Source organism: Cynocephalus volans, chromosome 5, assembly GCF_027409185.1.
Source record: "Cynocephalus volans isolate mCynVol1 chromosome 5, mCynVol1.pri, whole genome shotgun sequence".
NCBI lineage: Eukaryota > Metazoa > Chordata > Mammalia > Dermoptera > Cynocephalidae > Cynocephalus > Cynocephalus volans.
In genome coordinates, this window is record NC_084464.1 from 57,995,734 (window position 1) to 58,017,602 (window position 21,869).

The following is a 21,869-nucleotide window of genomic DNA, read 5'->3' on the forward strand; positions in this document are numbered from 1 at the left end:
CCCCTCCATTTCTGCATGCAAAGAGCCCTTGGGACAAGTACCTAACAGGCAGGAGAAGTTCTGCACAGACGTGGGTTTTAGCACCAGGATTTAAGGTGCTGAACAAGGAAGCCAAGCAGCAGACTTCTGGCTTCCTGTGCTTCTTGAAACCTCACTAGCACAGTCAGGAGGGGCAGCATCGCTGAACTCATCCACCGAAAGGAACATGTGGAAGGAAAAATGCTGCTGCCACTACCTCTGCCACAGCAGGACATCACACCAGTACTCAGTGGGCTCTCCCAGGTGAGCTGACACTGACCCGATCCATGACAAGAGAGCTCAGGAAGAGAGGCAAAAGGTGATAAATGGGGTTACAATGAAAGAAACGGCATTTTCCAGTACATTATAAAATGCTGAATTAGACAGTGTCTGGGTGACAACCCTAATTTGAGGCTCATTGTTTTTAAGCTCAGAGTCAGCTTCAGGATGTCAAAAAAGGGCTCCTCTTCTTATAAAAACCTGAATTGACCTTATCATTAGAGAAGGTATTCAAGTTCTTTTCCTTTTGGAGATAAATAGCTGAAATGAGTGCCATCACCAAAAATTCTTATTAAAGCCTCCCTTGGAAGAGGTATGGACAGTGATGATGGAGCCGGAGGAAACAGAGGCCGTCTGTTACCATATGACATGGCACTCTGGGCTTCGGACTGTGCAACCAGCCTTCACACAGAATGGGTGCATCTAAGAGATGAATATGTTTATTAACTTTTTGATGCCACCAAACTTGGGATTGATGCATTCCCACTGCATCCCTTTTACTTGTAAATGTCACCCCAGTTCTCATTATTCTAGAAAGAAAGGTAAAGGGACAAATAATGAGAAAATTCCCATGGAGGCAATTAATACTCAACTTCCTCCAAGGACAGATGACTACATAGTCATTTCTGTGCTGGTTTCTCAACACACACGCAGCAGGCTCCTGAGATGTACACGGGGAAAACAGCAGACGTGAGCTCAAGACAGTGCCTTTCTAACACCACCCTGATCCTCCCTGAAAAGACACACTGTGTCCCTGGGTGTGCAAACTGAAGATACAGGAACAAAGATGAGCACCAAACATACAATGTATGTACAGAGCAACATATGCCAAGTTCAGAAATTTGAATAAAAGCCTGGAATCGATGTTCTACCGTGTACAATGGTCATGTCCTCAGAGATGCCTTTTCTCATCACCTTCTGCCCAGGCCTTATATCTGCTCTTGTTACCATTATCTCTAGCACCTTCTAGAGCCTAGCGCATAATAGGAAGACGACAAATATCTTTGAATAAATGAATGAGAGCCCTTTCTGTCATCCCTGCCCTCTTGCCTGAGCCTCCCCACCATCTGTCATCTCATTAGCCCTGGTAACTTAAGCCACTGAGAACTTGAGTGGCTACATGCCCATCACACACCCTTGTCGTGTGGCCCTGCCAGATCTCCAGTGTCTGCAGTAATGAGAAGAAAGGGCCACAGTTCCACGGTGTGTCCACCAATGGCTGGACCATGGGCTACCTGGAACCCAGTTCTTGCAAGAGAGCCTCTCCCTCTGCCAGCACCCTCTTCCCACTGAGGGTGGTCTGCCACATCCACGTCAGAGGCCAGAGGTCACAGATAGGAAAGGCTTCCAGGATTCTCTCTCCCTCTGCAGAATCCTTCTGCTGAGATCAGCCATGTCTATCTGGCCTGATAACAGAGTAAGTGAGTGCTCCTAAAAGCAACAAACCCACATGTACATGTGCTTTGTAGTAACCAGTATATCACAGGATGATTAAAAATTGGTATATCACCAGGGATAACTCCCAGTGCATTCATTACACAGGAAACTGCTTTATTAATGCTAGGGACTTGGTATGCCCTGAGTTAAAGATACTCCTTCCCTAATTGAGGTACAAATGTTGGAGGAACTGTTTAGATTTTATTTTAACCCCCCAAAATGATTTCTGAACCAGAATTCATCACTATCTTGTTTTAAGTTCCATAGACAATAATTTTAAGCTCAGATGAATCTCAGGAGCTACTAAAAAAAGCACCATGAAAAGATCTCTTGAAGTTACTGGACAGAATGTTTTCCAATGACAAACTATCGAAACAGTAGACAATTTTCCAAATGGAAGACATAGCTATCACTGATGCTGTGAGAAAAACTAATAATCTTTTATTTCATTCCATGGGGAAAACAAAAAACAAAAAATGCTTCCTTCCTCCTTTTCTTATGTCTGCGTTTGAAGCTACCCTAAATATCAAGCTGTTAGTTTATTCACTCAGTAAAAATGTACTGAGCATCTACTTCATGTGTATTAGTCCATTTTGTGTTGCTATAACAGAAATACCTGAGACTGGGTAATTTATAAAGAAGAGAAGTTTATTTGGCTTACGATTCTGGGACAGCTGCATCTGGCATGGGCCTCCGGCTACTTCTACTCATGGCGGAAAAAATGGCAGGCAGCTGACAGGTACAAACAGATCACATGGAGAGAGGACGAAAGAGAGAGAGAGGAGGTGCCAGAGTCCTATAAACAACAAGCTCTCGCGGGAACTAATAGAGCGAGAACTCACTCATTAATCCCCCCTCCCCCAGGGAGAGCATTAATCCATTCATAAGGGATCTGCCCCCATGACTCAATCAGTTTCCAACACTGCCACATTGGAGATCAAATTTCCACATGAGTTTTGGAGGGGACAACACGTCCAAACTTCGTCATTGTGCAAGATGCTATCCTAGGCACTGGAGACATGGAAGTGTGCAAACGCCAAACAAAACCCCTTCCTCCTAAAGGCTACTTCTATCAGGAGCACATGGGAGGAATCAGCAAGGGAGTGAAAAATACAAAGTGTGTTGGATGGTGAGGAGCCAGCACTAAGGAAACAAAGAAGGCAGGGGTCGGGGGAGAAGAAAGTGGAGTTGAGGAGGGTAGATGGTGGGGCTGCAATTTAAGAAACGGGCCCTATCTAAAAGAAGCCCCACTGAGGTGGCCTTTGAGGCAACACCTGCATGGAGCAGGCTGTGCAGATATCTGCAGGAAGGGAGTTCCAGGCAGAGGAACAGCAGGTGCGAAGGAAGCGAGGGTGTTGGCGTGTCCGAGGAGCAGCAGGGAGGCTGACAGGGCTGGAGCAGGTGAGCGCAGCGAGAGGGAGTGCTGGGAGTCACAGGGTGGGAGAAAATTGGAGGGGAGGGGAGTGCAGATCACATTGGGCCTTCAGGCTGCTACTCTGAATCAATCAAAAGCCTTTAGAGATTTTGAGGAGAGAAATAACATGATCTAACTTAACATGTGAACAGTATCATTCTGGCTGTTGTGTCAAGAATAAACTGAAGGGGGCACAGACAGAAACAGAGCAACCGAAACCTGTCACAGGCCACAGCAGTAATCCAGGAGGGAAGTGATGGTGGACAGGGACAAAGTGGTCAACTTCTGCATCTATTTTGAAGGCAGAGATGATGGGATTTGCCAATGAAGCAAATATGGCGTGAGAATGAAGTAAAGGAATTCAGTGTGACTTTAAGGTTTTGGCCTGAGCGCCTGGAAGACCAGAGGGTGATTTTCTGTGGCAGGTAACTGATATGGAGGTATGGTTTGGGATTCGGTTTTATACATTTAAGTGTGAGGTGCCTGTTAGATATTCGGGTCTGTCAAGCAGACAGGAGGATGTTTCCACCTTGTGTTCAGATACAAGGTCCAGGCTGCATATGTGCACCTAGGAATTACCAGCAGACAGACGTAAAGCCACGGGTCACCAAGGGAGGAGGTGTGGGTGGTAGAACAGAGGTGTGAGCACTGAGCCCTGATGCTCTCCACCAGAGGTTGGGGAGATGAGGAGGAACCACCCAAGAAGACAGAAGGACCAGCCTGCGACACAGGAGGAGAACCCAGAGTGTGATGTGCTGGAGGTCAAGGGAAGAAAGTGCACTGAGGAGAAGAGAATCAAGAGTGCCACATGCCACCAATAGGCCAAGTAGAGGAAAACTGAGACTTGAACAATGGAGTTAGAATCATGTTGTCAGACTAAATGGAAAAGAGGTGAGATTGTGGCTAACATATTGCTTTATAATCAATGCCTTTTCATAGCTTGGTTGCAGTGGATTTTTTTTTTTTTTCCATTTAGTGATGTATAAAATAATGGTATGTCTCACAATCAGTTGTGTCTCAGATTTGATAAAATATAGTAAGACATATTTTTTAATTTATAAGTCTGAACCGACCTATTTGTCAACAGTTGACGTATCATCGACAAACCTAATACGTCAACTTCTGTACATACACTGCAAGGTTAACTACCAAATACTCGTGAAGAACAATCAACAGAATCTAGAAATTCTTCCCCCTCTGCAAGATCTGCTTACATAATGCCTGACAAGGTTGATTCAAGGACACACATTTTTAGGGATTTTTTTTTTTTTCTATTTGCATTTGAATCCTACATGTGGAAAATGCTGATTTATTTTTCAATATCCCAAATAACTTAACTTCAAAAACTGTTAGATAAATTATAAAATAAAATACACATTTATAAAATAAATACCTTTCCCCTAAAGCCTAGAGGAAGAAGTCTTCGGTGGGTAACAGGGGGCATGTCAGCATGACAGCAACCTCTGACTCTCGAGGGCAAAGGCCATCTCTCTGGTCACTTCGTCCACAAGATAATGGTTTTTAGGCTTTAACCATAAGAGGCTTTTCTCCTGTAACAGTTCTGTGTGCTTTATAATCCTCAAACAGCCTAAGAGGTTAAACAGAAAGGTGCCGTCTGCTGGAAATGGCGTTCCTGGAAGCAAAGGTGGAAAAGGCAGTGGGGTGGGGGTGTGGGGTGGAGAACTGGCTGACTGTCCCTGCTGCTATAAAATGACAGTGGCCCACAGCAGCCCTGGAGCTGGAATGCAAGGACACAGCAACCTCTTTAAGGGAATAATCCGCTCCCTTCAGCCCGGCTTCCTGGTGTTTACACTTCAAGTCTACTTCCCATAGGAAATTTGGACTGACAGACAGGATAACTGTCTGGAATTTTTAGTCAAGAAGTCTATCTGGCAGAGGAGGGAAGGCTGCTTTGGTCGCAGCTGCTGCTATGTCTATTGCTGCTGCTGTCTGCTGCTGAGGAAACCACCAAGTTAAGCAGATGTGAGTTCAGATTAGGAGCACTCCATCACCTCTGACTTATTTGAAACAAACATGTTAAAACAGCCCCACAGAGCCTCAGCCATTGGGTATTTGGCTTTAGGATATTTCCATTTCAAGCAATTCATGAAAAAGTATGATATCAGATCAACTTCTACAGAGGAAAACTTGTTGCTGATGACAATTTTGTAGGTGTTTTATTTCAGAACACATTGGGTTTTGCTGAGGGAAATAAATTTTTCTTTGTTGAGCATGGTTTAAAAAAAAAAAAAACCACAAAAACTTAAAAATTTCTAGCACCAAGTAATTGATGGGAAATCCAGATTATGATAATCAAGAGGCAGTGTCTTGAGTCAGACTGGTGCCTGAGTTTAAAACAACCTGGCACTGCCACTTTCTAGCTATGTGACCTTGGGCAAGTTACTCTTTGTACCTCAGTTTCCCCATCTGTAAAATGAGGATGATAATAGCCTTCCTCATAGGCTTACGAAAATTAAGTCAACATTTATAAAATTCTTAGAACAGGACATGGCACTCGGTAAGTCTGATACAAGGGTACTTCAAGTTCATGGAAAGTTCATGGAAAAATAGAATTAAAAGATAATATAAATCTTTCCATAAGCTTTTTGAAGTGCCCTCTTATTAAGTCTTTGTTAAAGAAAAGTAGACAATGAAAATGTCATGGTAGCCGAAATCTTTCTCATGAGGTTAAAAACATATATTTTAGTAGTCACAGTTTATGTCGTCTTTGTATCCCCAAATCACCTCCTGATCTTGCCTGTGTCGGTAGTAGCAAACACCCCACAGCCACACTTTAGAAAAAACTAAAATGGAGAAGTACTAATGTACTACTGAATTCCTAACACACCTGATTTGTTCTTCATTTCTGAACACTGCATACGGAGGTTTTAATACTTCACACAAAAAGTTTTCTTAAGTCATTCCTGAAGCCTGTTTGAAGAGTTTACTGATAAAGTTCAAATATATTGAGGGCACAGCTTCTAGTCGCTCACCATCTGTCACCTAACCACTGCAACCTCTGGGAAATATTTGTACAAGAGTCACAAACACAATTCTACTCCCACAATTGCACTACATTGCAAATCCGCTCCCATAATTGAACTGGATCTTACTGCTTACCCTGGAAAGAGGAAGAAGTCTGCAGAATTGAGTTGGGAGATGTTTCCTTCACAACCCCCCAGTAAAGACAAGTTTTCCCACACTTTACCAATGCTAAAGAAGGAACCACACTTAAGAAAGGAAACATTTTTGCTAAGCCTGTTGTTGGGATTTATAAAGACTTAGAACTGAGAATGTGGCTGTCATTAAGTACAACACAGAGATGACAAGGCACGCATCTTTGCTTGCTCACTAGGTAAAGTGCAAGGACTCTGTGTTTTGTTTTGCTTGAGCAATGAATTGTGGATAAGAGAAAGGAAGCAGAAATATTGTCACCAGAAACTCAACATCAAAAATATAGCTTGGTTCAATGACAGTGTCTGAACTTTAAAAATAAGTACACTAAGCAAATTATGTCCTAGTTCTTAAGAAGCATTGCTTCCCCTCAGAACAGTCTTTACATACAGATTGGGACATCAAAGTTATGCAAATATGAGGTTCAACCATCACACCAGCTGGTTAGTACTTTAAATTAGTCTTTGAGTTTCAGTTCTAAAATATGGAAGAGGTTTGGCTGTGGGTTGTTTTTAACTTCACATTTCAGTTTTTGCATCACTGAAGGATAGGATTTAAGGCAGAAGGAGACATCAGAGATACTTGAATGGAAGACCTTTATCATACAGTGAGCAAAAGCAGGCCCACGAGTCCTTCCCTTTGCACAGCTTTCCCCACCCAGTCGACACAGCCTCACTCCACACATCTCCTACTGAGCAGGTTTGCATTCTCACCTGTGCATGGAGTGGTCCCTTCTCCCATCTCCCCAGGCTTCTCCTGTCACCTCAGCAGGTGTTCCTCTCATTATGAGCTCAGGCAGTATGACCAAAGTTCCTTCCTTCCACTCTCTAGAAGGGTTAGAGTCAGACTATACATGCCACTCTTTGATTTGTACTGGCCAATCAGACTTTCAGGCATTGTACAGCCAAAGTTCCTAGCACAGATGTTTTCTCTGCAGCCATTTCTCCTAGCCCATGTGCCTCATGAAATTTAACCCTTCATGCATTTATGCATTTCTACTTGGGCTGTAAATCTTGGGACCCTCTGCCCTGACCTCAGCTGTCTGTGAATGCTTCAGTATGGCTCATCCCCTGGGCTTCCTGGGGAGGGGTGGGGAGAAAGGGAAGCCAAGCTAGCTTTATCAGTGTGACATATTATCTCATTTAATCTGCATGAACAACCATGAGACAGGAGTTATATCCACATTGCAGGTGAGAAAACTGAGAGGTTCAGTAGCTTGCTTGGCGTAGATGTATGGTTATGGCTAAGACTCAAACCCCAGCTCAGTCTGACTCATCAGCCCTCATCTTTCACTGCACCATGCTGCCTCCCAGCACTAAGAAAAGAGTCATTAACTCCATCTTTCTGAGTCTTGTTTGCTTCTTTGAACATAAATCTTTTTACTGTATCTCCCCACCAACCCCTATTCCCCACCACTAGGTCATAGAAAGGGAGACAAATAGAAATAAAGAAGAAATATTTTGCAATGGTACATTTGGGACGATCTAAGGTTTCAACTTTCTGTCCAAACCCCTGCCCCTGCTTCTCCAAAGGAAAAACGGACAAGAGTGAGAAGCAGTGTGGCACACTAGTTACGAGCACAGGATCAAAGGCCAAATGTCCGATTGCCTGTCCAGGCTCGCCACTGACTTGTGGTGTGACCTTAGTCAAGTTCCCTAATCTTTCTGCGCCTCTGTTCCTAATATATAAAATGGGTGTGATCCTGACATCATAAGGTTGTTCTGAGAATTAAGTGAGAAAATACATATAAAGCCCATAGAATAGTGTCTGACACATAATAAGCATTCAGTAAACATGAAGTACTGTTTCTCTCCCTCCTCCCAAACCAATGCATCAATAATCAGGCTCCCCTAGAGAAATTTTCTTACAGATTTACCCCGGACAGGAACATTTCCAAGTAAAGTTGAGTTAAAGTCAGAGAATGTCAAGAGGAGCCAAAAAGCTGCTCGAGTCTGAGGGATAGGCTAAGAGGGTGTAAGGGAAGGAGAAATGAAAGGGAATGTCTTTGCCTCTTCAGCGTAAAGGTGGGAAGGTTTTGTGCAAGTTGTAAGAGGTTTAAGAATTTCTTTAAGTTACTTTCACCTGCAGCCAAGATCTCCTAATTAATCTCACAGCCACAGCTCTTTCATCTCCCACAGCCTGAAATCATCCGCTTAGCAAAAGTAGACGTATACCACCTCCCTCTTTGACTCTGTCATCCGGGGACCATCACCATTCTCAACAAGGTAATCCAGGGAGAGACAATGGGTCAGAGGATGTTCATCTCTGAGACGCTCTTCCATCCATCCCCCTCTTCCTCATCTACCTCACGCCCCTGAAAAAGGGGGCGTGAGGTAGATGAGGAAATTACTACCCTGCCCTCACCAGAATTCAATTTCTCTGCAATTTCTCTTTCATTTCCCCCAGCCTCACCTCCAGCATCCTCACAGGCAAATTACCCTCTCCATTTTCTCATTCAAGACACGTGAGAAATTGTTTTTAAACCACAGCATCCTCTATACTGAGTAGAACCCTGCAGTCCTTTGACCAGGACCAAAAAGGCAACATGTAAGATATAAAGAGTGGAAACAGGAGACCCAGGCCTTGGCTCTAACCCTTGGGCAAGTCACCCTTCTTCTCTAGGCCCCAGTTTCATCTTCTGTAAAATGAGATGATTGGACTAAATGAGACTCTTCTAACTACGACTTATACAAACACACAATTTCCCATGATCTCCATTCTCTCCAATTTGTAAGTTTTCCAAAAATAAAACAAAAATAAACATTCTTTATGTTACTAAAGGTTAGTACCTTGAACTGGTGTTCAAATACATGTAATTCAATGAAATCATCACAATTAAAGCAGTTTAATAATGAGGTTTTTTTTGTTGTTTTTTTTTTAATTTCCTAGTCTTTCTTTTGCCTAAAGGGATTCCTTAAAGGTGAACCTGGTTACAGACTTATCCCAAACTTCCCCAATCATTTCAGAGTGGGACGGCACAATGCATACACAGGAAATGTTTACTTCATTTATTACTACCCTGCTTTAGCCCAAGATTGCCTAATTCAGAATCAGGAAGACTGTTTAGTTCCTTTATAAGAAAATAATTCAACATATGGATAAAAATAACTCTCAAACAAGAGATAACACAGCAAAAAGCAGAACAAAGGAGAAATATGTAACTAAGACTGAGAATAATCCTTCTGTAATCTAATATCTCTCACAGCATTTTTCCCTAAGAAATTTGTGGTTGTGATGGCTAAAGATACACCCTGTGGATAAGAGCTTTGCCTGGGCCCCAAGAGAGTCCTCTTCTTCCCAGCAGGGCACTTGGTCACCTGCAGGCAAAACCAGACTTGGACATCACCTTTCTGGAAGTGAAATGAATTATTTCTATAACCCAGCCTTCCACCTCTACATGAGTGGCAGTTTTCCCATCCCCAAGGATCACTTTTAGATTACCTTGTACAATTTAAGCACATAGTCCCAATGAGTTACAAAGATGCATTGATCTGTGGTAAAAACATAATTTAAAAACGCCTTTACTGGGGAGAGTAATGTTCACACTAATGAGCCACGATAAGAATATATTAAAGTTAAAAAGGGTTTTGGTATAGCCAAAGCCTAAACCTATTTATTAATACTTAGCTAGACTAGGAGGGGTTTACTGCCAGGACACATGTTTCCCAGAAGCTGGCAGCTCTTTGCAGGTGGCTATGAGCTGCTGACATTTCCTCAGCCAGTATCAGAGTTAAGCAATTTTTCCAAAGCAAGTAAAGCATTTACTAGGTATGTCCACCTTGTGACCAATGCAAAGTGGTTCTCAGGAGTTCTGTTTGTGGCTGGGGCTCCTTGGCCCCTATGAGGAGACCAAAGTCTCCCTTAGCATAAATATTCAGAGATGGATGAGACCCTTGGACAGAATTCAATTTCTCTGCAATCACGGCACGTGTTAAAATACAATTTTTTGGTGACATCTTGAAGAGACTGAAAGACTCAATACATTAGTTCTTTAATAACTGCTCAGCCTCTACCACAGTACAAAAATGTCTAATGTTCTCCCTATAAAAGCATGCAGAGTTACTGCACGTTCTCTTGGTCCTTCCCAACCATGTGTCCTGATTTAAGTAGAAATTATTACTACCCTGCCCTCACTCTATTATAAACTTGAGGGAAAGTTCATTTATATTGCAGTGGGCACACAGTCCTTCTCTGGCATCAGGTTGGAATTAAGCCTGGCCTCTTCCCTCTGACTAGCAGCACCCTGTTCTCCACTCTACAGCACATTGCAGGACCCATCAGGACAGTGTTTCCCCTGACAGACATCAGCATGACAGTAGACATACTCAGTTAAGGCAAAAATAAATTGTCATATTGATCAAAATCTGGCTGCCCTTCTGCAATGGGTTCAAATCTCCTCATTTTACAAAGAAAGCTGATATGCAAAGAGACAAAGTGCCTTGCTCAGGATCATCCTTTTAGTAGCAGAACAGATATGAACCTCAACTCTCCAGCTCAATGTGACTTCTGCTGCCCACAGCTGCTCTTCAGTACCTCAATCCAACCTTTGTGGAAAGAGCCGATGTCTCCACTCAACCACCTTGTAGAAGTGCACTTAGATGTGCTTTTTCTAGTGTGCACATCCTGCATTCCTTCCTTCCTCCCAGCTGTTCTCAAGCAGCACTATGTGGGTACTGAGCTATGATATTTGATGTGACTCAATTAGTCCTCTTCATTTCTCTATTATAAAGAAAGCAGGAGGTCTAAAGCTATCTACTATTCCTCTTGGTCCTGCTCTCCACTCAACATACATCAGTTCCCTGGGCAAACAGATGAAAGGTAAGAGGAGAGAACGGAACTCAAGTCACACTCTTGTACTCCATGGCTGCAGTTTGGCAAACAGGTAAGTTGATACAAGTACATGGCAGGGATGCTTGCGAGGTGGACCCACATGTAAGATTGAGCTCTCCTGGTAAAAGCGGGTATAAGAAGGAGATGGAGAAAGTATAGAATCATTCTTAAGGGATAATAAATGATAACTGCCAGGTTTTCCAAGCTCCCACATGTCTGATGGTCAGGCTTAGTTATTTATCCCTTCAGCAGACTGGGAAACAGTTACTACTGAAGGGAAAGTTGAGCCCTAACTGTTGGAGTTCAAGAAAGGCTCCAAGAAGAACAAGACTGCTTATCTACCTGTGCAAGCCACCAGGAGGTGAGAGAGAAGCTGCTAAGAGATGACAAATCTATGGTATGGATCAGATGCTGGCAAACTATGACTCACAGGACAAGCCACCTGTTCTTGCAAATATATTTTGTCAGAACACAGCCATGCCCATCATTTACATGTTGTCTTTGGCTGTTTTCATACTATAAAAGCAGAGCTGAGTGTTGCAACATAGACTGTATAACCACTGAAGCCTAAACTATCTCCTAGCATGCTGACCCTGGTATAGATAATTTACAGAAAATATTACAATGGAGGGGATTGGATTCACATCCAAGCTTAAAGCCAGTAAAGAGACTGTCTCCTCTGATTAGCTAAAAGGCTCTCTGCCCACTTGAGAGGGTACTGACTACAACAGTAAATTAGTTAAGCTAACAATCATGTCTGGTATGGAGGGAAAGCCATCTTTCTAATAAGCTCTTTTAACATGGCAATGTGGATACCACCTAAGTACAGCTGCACGTATTTTAAGGGAGTATGTTTCTGTTTTGTTCATGGTCATTATTTCTGTGAGTGAATCAGGAAACAAACCAGGAGATGAGCAGAGAACAAAGGTGATGATGACAGCAGAGGGGATGATGGTGACGATCCTCTCCATCACCTCCATCATCCTCACCCTCCTCATTGCTGGTACTTATGGGCCAGCGACCACGTGGCCAGCAATGTGCTAAGCACTGGGTACACATTCACTTATGTAACCCTCATGATAGCCTATGTACTATTATTATCCCTTACTATACAGGAGGAAGGTAAAGCACAGAGGGGTTAAATAGCTTGCCCTGGATCACACAGCCAGTAAGTAAACTGGAACCAGACTTCAGATAGGCTCTTAACTGCATATTATAATGCCTTTTTCTAATTTTCTAACCTTATAAACAGAGGCCCCAAGAAGTAAAAGGTCTTCATCAAAAGTACATGACTAGGGAATGGCAAATCTAAAATTTTAGAACCCAGGTTGACTGATGTAATTTCTAATCTAGGATGCTGCTTTCTTCCAAAAATCCTTACTTCTGTCGCCTCTCTCACTCCCACCTCTGACCGAACCACACGACTCCCACAAGCTTCTCTTCCTTCTCTGCTTAAGACCACCCACAAAGCTAATCCATTTTCATACCAGTAAAACACAAGTGCCAAAGCATTTATGAAGGTGCCTTGGCCTTTGAATTAGCCAGATTCTCTCTCTTCACATCACCTGGTTCTCCATTGCCCATGGGCCAAAGTGTTCCACTTTGAAATAAGCAAATCAGATGATGAATATCAACAATCTCTTCCTATCAGTTTTTGCATATTTTAAAGCATTTGTCATGAAAGCCTCCTTTAACTCTGAAAAAATAATTCTTCTTGGCATCTGTCGAAATGTAGTGTAAAACCCAACTTAAGATCCTTATGTTTAAATCTCTAATACCAACATCATTGTAAGTGAACAGAGAAAAAATCCAACAGTTCAATGACTTTAGAACAAACCAACGTTGAAAAAGATAAGTAGATTAATTAGTTCATGGGTGCTCTAGACCAGTGCTATCCATAGAACTTTCTATGACAATGGAAATGTTCTCTATCTGTCCTGTCCAACATGGTAACTACTAGCCATGTGTGGCTATTGAAGCACCTAACATGTAGCTGGTGCAACTGAAGAACTGAATGTTTGATTTTAGTTTTAAGTAAAATAACTTACATGGCTGGTGGCTACCATATGGGCCAGCTCAGCTCCAGACCACCCCTCCTTGAGCCCAGTGCTAAAGGCCAGGCATAGAGAACACACAGTAAGACGCAGAGTCTGCTCTTTAAGAACATATAAGCTACGTGGGGAGACAAACCACATAGCTTCAAACAGTTAAACAGTGACAGATGTTAAGAGCTTAAGGAATTAAGAAATAGTATCTTAGAATCTAGTTCTACAGAATGAGAACTTTGCCTTTTTCTGCTGTGGGTACAAAACAGTGTGCTTGAGAAAGAGTGCTCCAGGAGCTTTCACAATCCCTGTTGCAGTCAGTTTAGAGGAGAGGTTGTCTTTATATATCATGCACCTTGGGCCGAGCCCGTGGCGCACTTGGTAGAGTGCTGCGCTGGGAGCGCGGCGACTCTCCCGCCGCGGGTTCGGATCCCATATAGGAATGACCAGTGCGCTCACTGGCTGAGTGCTGGTCACGAAAAAGACAAAAAAAAATATATATATATATATATATATCATGCGCCTTAAGTAACAACATGGGGAGGGATCACTGTCCCTGTCAAATACTCACAGCAGTAGTCCCCCCTTATCCACAGGGGATACATTCCAAGACCCCCGTGGATGCCTGACACAGCAGGTAGTACTGAACCCGAATGCCATCAATCGGAACACATTTAGTTAAGATGCCTTTTCCATCCTAATCTAGGCACGTGTCACGCACTGTGGCCCCAACTTTTGCAGTTTGATGTGCGACATCAAAACTAACACAAGTTTCTTCTTCCTATTTCACAACTCCGCAGATAGAAGATTCGTTCCTACATCTTAGCAACCTCAGCATCCAATTTATTTCTTTCCTCAAATCAAGAACTTTCACCTTTTCACTTAAGGAAGCACTGTACGTATGGCTTCTCTTCGGCATTTCCAGATTGCCAGCATCACGGCTTTTGTGCTTTGGGGCCATTATTAAGTCAAATAAGGATGACTTCAACACAAGCACCACTGTACCACAGCAGCCAACCTGATTACCCAGACGGCTACTAAGTGACTAACTGGCTACTAAGTGACCAACCGGCTGATAACCAAGGGGCCTACTAAGTGATGAGGGGGTGTGGTGCATACAGCCTGGACCTGCCCAACAAAGGGATGAGTCACATCCCAGGGGGAAACAGAGGTGGCGCAAGATCTCACCACGCTGCTAAGAAGGGCAGGCGATTTAAAACTCAGGGCTGTCTATTTCTGAAATTTTCCTTTTCATGTTTTCCGAAGGAGGCTGACCGTGGGTAACTGAAACCGCGATAAGGGGGGACTACTGTATCTCCCTAAAGCAGAGCACTGAAGAATGTGCTAATCAGGAACTAAGTGCAGTTTAAACTAGAGAAACCCAATTCCTTTGTCTCTCACCTGTTTTTTTTCTCATTTTTCTTCACAACCTGAAGTTTGAAAGAAAAAGGAGATGTGATCAAAGACAGAAACTGCCGATTTTTGGCTCTATCACTTTGCAGATCACAAAGAACTTTCAGGGCAATTTCCACTCCTCACCTGCTTTTCAAAGTTCCCCTCAAAATGTCTGGGGTGACAGCTTACTGGGAACCCGGCTTCATACTTTTTGCAAATAGTTAAAAGGGAAGGAAGAATAAGCGAGGGAAGGGGTAAGAGAGAAGTAGGGAAGGGAGAGGAGGAGAGACAGAAAGAAAAGGTAAATAGTGACGAGATGGCACAAATTAGAAACAGCAACGAGAACAGCTGTCGGTCCCTGTTCTTGGCCACCCTGTTCTCAGTTGGGACTAGACCTCAGTTTTGTATCTTCCATAGTTAAAAGGAAGTGGACAAAGTAACTGTTTTGAGATCATTTGAGACTTTCTCAGGGCAAGGTATGGCCAGTTGTGTAGGAACTAAGTTTTACCATCTTTACTTTTGTGTGAAACTGCCTTTTTACACAAAACTGTTATTTTTCATTTGATCTGCTTTTTGTGACAAAGCAGATCAAATGAAAAGTATTGTTTTCCATGTAACCTCCCAATTAATGTGAACTCACATTAATCTTAACTTTAAATTAAATTGAACTTTTTGAACCTCCCCCCCCCCCACACACATATGCTCCATTATGTTGGGATTTTACCACAAAAAGAAATAAATTTCCAAAAAATGACAAATTAAGCATTAATAATTACATCTCGATGACACTTCTGACCAGGTAATAAATTCTTAAATAGATTTTTGTACATAAAAATTCTGAAAGGACTTCCAATTCCTGTTGCTGAAATAGACATATGGCAAGAAACCACAGTCCATTCCCAATCTACCAACCATAAAATTGCTCTGACTTCAGAAAGGAAGGAAGCCAACAAAATACCACAGCACCCTCATCCTTCCACCCTTCTAACCATATAAGGCCTCATCTTGTGTTTCTGACACTAGGACTCCATGAAAGTAGGACTGCAGTTTTGTGGGGTTAACTTTAAAAATTGTACGTCCATAGTAGACAGAGAGGGATGAATGGAACTAGCAGCCTAGCTTCAGCGCTGAGGGTCTACATGGCTTTCAGGAGCACAGCATGATCTGCTTAAGGTGGGCATCCCATTAGACCTCTGGTAGAAAACCCAGGGCTAAGCGATTTCATCCCCTCTCTCATCCTTGTTCAGTGTGAAGTGCACAAGATTCAAGAAAAGATCTTATTATAGAGGATTATCTGCTGGCCAGAACTCATTGCAATCAGATCAATGAGGCATTGTTTCTAGAGGCCTCTCTGAGCACCTGAAATGGCTTTTTATTAAACAGAACCTCTCTTTGTAATAGGATTTTACCTGGTTGTACTTTTGAGACTAGCACTTTGGAAAGAAAAGACCTTCCTTAGAAAAACACCTTAAATATAAACATCCCAATGCAAGAAACCTGGGGGATTAGGCTAAACTATTGGAAGAGATAGTTACACCTGGAAGAGACTACTGCGATTTAGTCTGAAAAACATATATTGCTGAAGTGCTGCTTTCACAAAAGGGTACGATCAGCTTTTTGACTTGTTGCTTCCATTCTTTTTTTACAAAATCGAATATTATTTTAAGAACACAGGCATAGCAGTTTACAAGTTCACCATGGCCAAAGAACGGCTGAGGTCATTGTATTAAAGAGCTTTCTGCTGCAGGACCAGTTTTTACTTCTAACAACTTGTTACGTTCTCAAGAATTTTGAAAATTACACTGCACAAGAGTTTAGAAATGTAGCTGACCATAATGTAATCTATAAATGCAACTACTAAAGGAATGGAGTTGTGTCTTTAATAAAGTAAGTAATGAGAGGACAGTTCCAAATATTTACATAATCTAGCATGATGTGCACATTGTTTTCTACTAATTAGGCAAGTCTGCAGCAGAACAAGTGTTCTGACTAGCCACTTACAGGGCAATTTAATGCAACATCTGATCCTAGATGGGATCTTATACTAGAAGGAAAAAGTGTGCTCTCTATCAAGGGCCTTACTGGTTCAATATACGACAGGAATATGAATGGCAAAGTATTGTAACTATGTTAAATTTATCGAGGTTGAAAACTGTACTATGTTTCTGCAAGAAAGTATCCTTACTCTTATTGAAATACACACCGAAGTATCAAGGGATAAAGGACAATGAAATGATTCAGAAAAATTATTTTGTGTATGTATGTATGTGTATATATACACATAATACACTATATTATACATACATTCAAACCATCCTATAATACATATTTTATAATATAAAAATCTATATTTTTACATAAAGCAAATGACAAAGCAAAAGAGGAAAATGTTAGCAATAGGTCAATCTGGGCATAGGTAAATAGATATTCTTTGTACTCTTGTAACTTTTCCATAAGTTTGGAATTATGTGCAAGTAAAAAGTTTGTTGTTTTTTTTTAAATTAAAAAGATGGGGAAATTGAAGCTTTCCAGTAAAGAGTTGTCTTATTCAAGCCTCTGCAAGCTCTTTCCCAAGTAGGATGTTCAGCTCCAGTCCGATTTGCACTTGGCTTTTGACCATGCACGCATGTTGGCAAGGGGAAGCAAAATGAATTTTTTTTTTTTTAAACTTTCCCTAAATTTTCAATTATAAAAGTAGCATGTGCTTATTATAGAAAACTTGGGGAAAGTACAGAAAACTAATAAAGAAGGAAAAAACTCACATAAATTCCACCACACTGGAAAAAAATCATTTTGGCATATTTCTTTTCAATCTTTATTCTAAAGTTTTAAGAGAACTGAGACTATATTTTATAAATTATATAGCTTTTTTTTTTTTTAACCTAATATAGACATTTTCCTATGTCATGGGTAAAACAAAGACTTCATAAAATCTTCAATGTCATTATAATATTCCATTACATGGTTAGGCCATAATTTACTTAGTTATTCCCTAAAATTGGACCTTTGGTTATTTCTAATTTTTTATTATATGTAATGCTGAGTTAAAAGTTTAAAATCTTTATGCTTGAATCTTTTTTTCAGTATTTCTGATTTATACCTTTATGACAGATTCACAAAAATAGAATTGATTGGCCAAATGGTATAAACACTTTTAAGACTCAATACAAAAGGCCTAATTGCTTTTTCGAGAAGTAGGCATACATCTTTATCTTTAAGGAGAAAAGAGTACCTGAATGAGATGGTCAAAACTAGGCTGAAATTTTATTTAGGACTTAATTAAATAAAGGGAAGTTAGTGCCACGGTCTGAAAACTACAGTCTTCAGATCAAACTTAACTCTAGGATAAGTTCTGTAAGCTACTTTTTGCCCTCAGAAGAGGAAAGACCAAAATATTCCAGCTTTTATCAACACATGCTGACTGTTAGTTAAGACATACAAGGGTACTTCAAAAAGTTTGTGGGAAAATGGAATTAAAAGATAATATGAATCTTCCATAACTTTTTGAAGACCCCTAGAATAGGACTCAGCCTCATATTATGACCAACATATTATGCTTTGGTTGTCTGTAATCGAAATACCTTACTATCCTCCTGATAGAAACGGGATCTTAAAAATTTAAGTGGGCAAAGTGTATATATGTGAACAAAGTGATAATAATCTAAAAACAAGGTTCAGATTCAAAAAGGCAAACAGACAAGTTGGGTTTTCCCCTCCATTTTCTTAGCAGCCCAGTCATGTAGAAAAAGCCAGGGCTCCAACATTCAGGAGACGAGGAGTCTAGTCCTGTTTGTCCTGAATAAACAACTGGCTTCTTGTTTGGGTCAATGCAGCCAAACCTCCCTGAACTCAGTTTTCTCATTTGTTAAATGACAAGGTCAAACAAGTCCCTCAGGGTCACTCTCATTTCTCCGATGCTGCAACATTCTCCTGTTTTAAAGGTACCGGGGGGAAGGGGAGGAGAGGTTATTTTCTTTGAATGCACTGCTTCTAATGAGATGGTCAATCTCATTTTTCATAACACGACTAGATCAAGTAGCACTTGGTCTACAAAAGAGATTCCACAAACTTGCATTCCTTCAGAAAACAGGGACTAGGGAAAAAGAAGCGGGGAGATCTGCAAGCAAGGGGAAAAGACAGAAGGCTCACCATGACCATTGCAGTAGTAGATCCACTTCTCCCGGTTCTGGGTTGGAGTTGTGGACTTCTTCAGCCCTGCCTTTTCCACAATGGCACTGGGATCCTGTCGAGGCCCCTTTTTCAGAGTCCTCGAGCTTTTCCGGATACTGCACACAACTATCACCACAAGTACCAGCAGCAGGAAAAGCACAATCATCCAAGGCAAGTGCTCATTGATGTCAAAATGCTTGTGTAGGTTCTGTCTGGGATGGCCCCTCTTGGGGCCCTTGATGGGCGTGCTGGACTTCTCACCCCCAGTGGCCTCCATGGATGGCAGCAGCTTCAGGATGTGTCTGTGGTGGGAGCCTTGCTGGTGGTTGACAACCTGAAGGTTTGGGAGGGTCTTGTTCACATCTTCCTCCCCCCTTACTGAGCTTGTGTTGTCAGAGGCTGTCCCTTTCTGGATGCCACTTGGTACCTTTGGTCTAACAGAGGCAGAAGAGTTGGATTCTGTTGAGTTCATGCCTAGAAAAAAGAGTAAGGAGGGGGGAAGAGCTATTCCATATTTGGGGGTCTATATATTCCGTCCTCTCCCTGGTTATCTCCAAACTAGGCTGGATAATAAGAGAAGAGATGAACTTTGGAGCTTAAGAATAAATTATATTGCATATTTTCATAAAGGCCCTGACAGCACCTTTATGCAGAAGGTAAAAACTGAACTGAATGACTAAACCACTTTCTTGCACCAAAACCAAGGACATCTGCAGGGTTCAACATCTGAGCTTCTCAGCAGATTCTCCTGTACTTCCTACACTGAGTGGACACATTGTAAGTTCAGAGCTCTAGTTGACTCAATTGTTTTGATTATTTAGAGAACTAATTCAAATTTAATTCTTTTGTTCATTCTCCTCTCTCACCTTTTGACTATTTCACGATGCAATGGTAAAACTGAGAATAGAAATAAGATAAAGGAAAAATCTCAAATGCAAATCCAGCTTTGACTAGTGAACAGTTTGGTGGGACAAGTCAGTGAATAAAATAAGGCAGGACTTTCTTAGCACCTGCTAACAGATTAAACAAGATTTGGGCTGACAGCTCAGTGGACTTCTTTCAGAGAAGCTTCCACAAGTACTCTTCATTAAGGAGTGTGAGAGATGGGAATTTTAAGTCCCAAGAGACAGGACCTGGCCTGTATCAGGCCCTGAGAAAATCTGGCCATTTGAGCTTTTGGAGCCTGTTTCTTAATTTCAAAATGGCAATTATAAGAAGGGTCATCCTGAAAGTCAAGTGAAGTCACACCTGAGAATATGCTCGGAGGCACAACTCAAGCCTGGTTATCATTTCACGAAAACTAAATTCAATCAAAAAGTATTTGAAAATAAAAGCTAAATTTTATAGTCTGCCTGAGGCTCAAATGGAATTCTGAGAAAAACTGGGATGCTTGATGAAGGGCATGAAGTTAAAATCAAGGGAAAAAAATAAGTCATTATTTTCCAGATGTGAAGGCTAGTTATCTTCAATCTGATGTAAATTTGCTTGCTTCCTGAAGCTTCTAACTTTGCTTCCCATTCTTTGTCCCACCTTGGATTCAACATTCATCCCTCCCTTCTAGATATATTGGTATTTTCTCTCCTCCCTCTTTGTTTCCTTCTGGCTATGTCTGCCCAGGATTGACTCCATGTTAGAAAACTTTTAATCTGGAAGGAAATTTAAGCATCTAAATTACTCATTTATTTGACAAGTTTGAAACTGAGATCTGAAAAGGTTAAGTGACTTACATAAGGTCACACGCTGCCCTTGTTTCTGTCAGTTTATTTTCTAGCTTGATGTGACCTAGTTTTTAGATATTTTATGTCTCCTAATAAAAAAAGCTTCTGAGTCTAAATGTTTCTAATAGGTCCAAAGAAGCCAGATTTAAACAGACACAAAATGCAGGCCCCTTCTCTAAGGGGTGACTTTGGAATACACAAAATAGGGAAAACATCTTCAGTACCAGCCCACTCTTGATCCCTCCACTGGGCTCAAAGCCCTCCTCAAATAATATAATTCAGGAGGTTAAGTTACCTTTGGGAACATAAGTGGAGGAAGGGACTTCATAGGATTCCATGTGCTCAGGATGTGAAAAGATGGCTGTGCCAGGGGAAGGTGGGGTCGTGCTGGAGAAGGACAGGAGTGTGCCACAGACGTTGTCTGCCTCCTTGGTCCCTGGCTTGATCACCACCAGGTTCTGACTCAGACAGTCTGTGTATGCTTTGCATTTCAGCACACTAGAAGGCACATCAGAGAAGGTACCCCGAGCACACTGCTTACACCGCACATCCTCGGTCTCTGTCCCTTTCTTCCGCACACCCCAACCCACAGGACACACCGTATGGGGGGCGCAGGTAGCATTAAACTGGAACATGCCGGCTGGGCAAGTGCATTCTCGGTCAGTCAAGGCAGCACAAGGTAATTTCTCAACCATTGGCCGTGGGCACGGCTGACTACAGTCATGACATTTCTCTATGCCATTCTCATGCCTGGTAAAGGTCCCCGCAGGGCAACTGCTGCAGACACGCAGGCTTGTGTTGGTACAATGCTCAGAGACATAGGTTCCTGCTGGACACTTGTCACAGGTTAGCACCTGGCCGGTGGCACGGTCAACATGGCGGTATGTGCCAATGAGACCCAGGGCCTTCTGTTCTGGCTGAGCCGTGGTGGTGCTAAGGAATCCAAGCTGAAAGAAATAAAAGAGGAGGGGGGAAAGAACAAAAACCAAGAAGGTGTTACATAGAAACAACAGAGGAGAAGAAAGGACTATCAATCCCAATACCGCCATCATCATGCCTGATAAAGATCGGACCAGTATTGTATCCTTCTGACCACCGCTGCAACACAGTAGAAAGAGAGAAACAAAGACTTGGATTCCACCTTAGCGCCTGACCTACTAGCTGGGAAGCTTTGGTTTAGTTGCCTGACCTTTGCCTCAGCTTCCCTTTTTTCCATCTGTAAAATAAATCTGACAATACCTCTCAAATTGATTTTTAAAATGTATGTGAAAGCACTTTGTGGCTAGTATTAAAAATGCTATATAGAAGTCAAAGTCCTAATGCAAGAAGAAACTAACTTGCTGAACAGTCATCTCCCTTTCTCCATCCCAAATGTTAAGCTGCAATTTC

The 21,869-nt window shown here is 41.9% G+C and overlaps 1 protein-coding gene across 1 annotated transcript in view; it reads right to left on the reverse strand.

Annotated features, from left to right (window-relative positions):
* Positions 1-21,869, reverse strand: part of TNFRSF21 (TNF receptor superfamily member 21) — a 72,214-nt gene that overhangs the window by 25,703 nt on the left and 24,642 nt on the right. Inside the window, exons 2-3 of the mRNA XM_063097389.1 lie at positions 20,776-21,427; positions 18,742-19,236 (exon numbers count right to left, since the gene is read on the reverse strand). Of these exons, the coding sequence (XP_062953459.1) occupies positions 18,742-19,236; positions 20,776-21,427 (1,147 nt within the window). The remainder of the gene's footprint in view (positions 1-18,741; positions 19,237-20,775; positions 21,428-21,869) is intronic.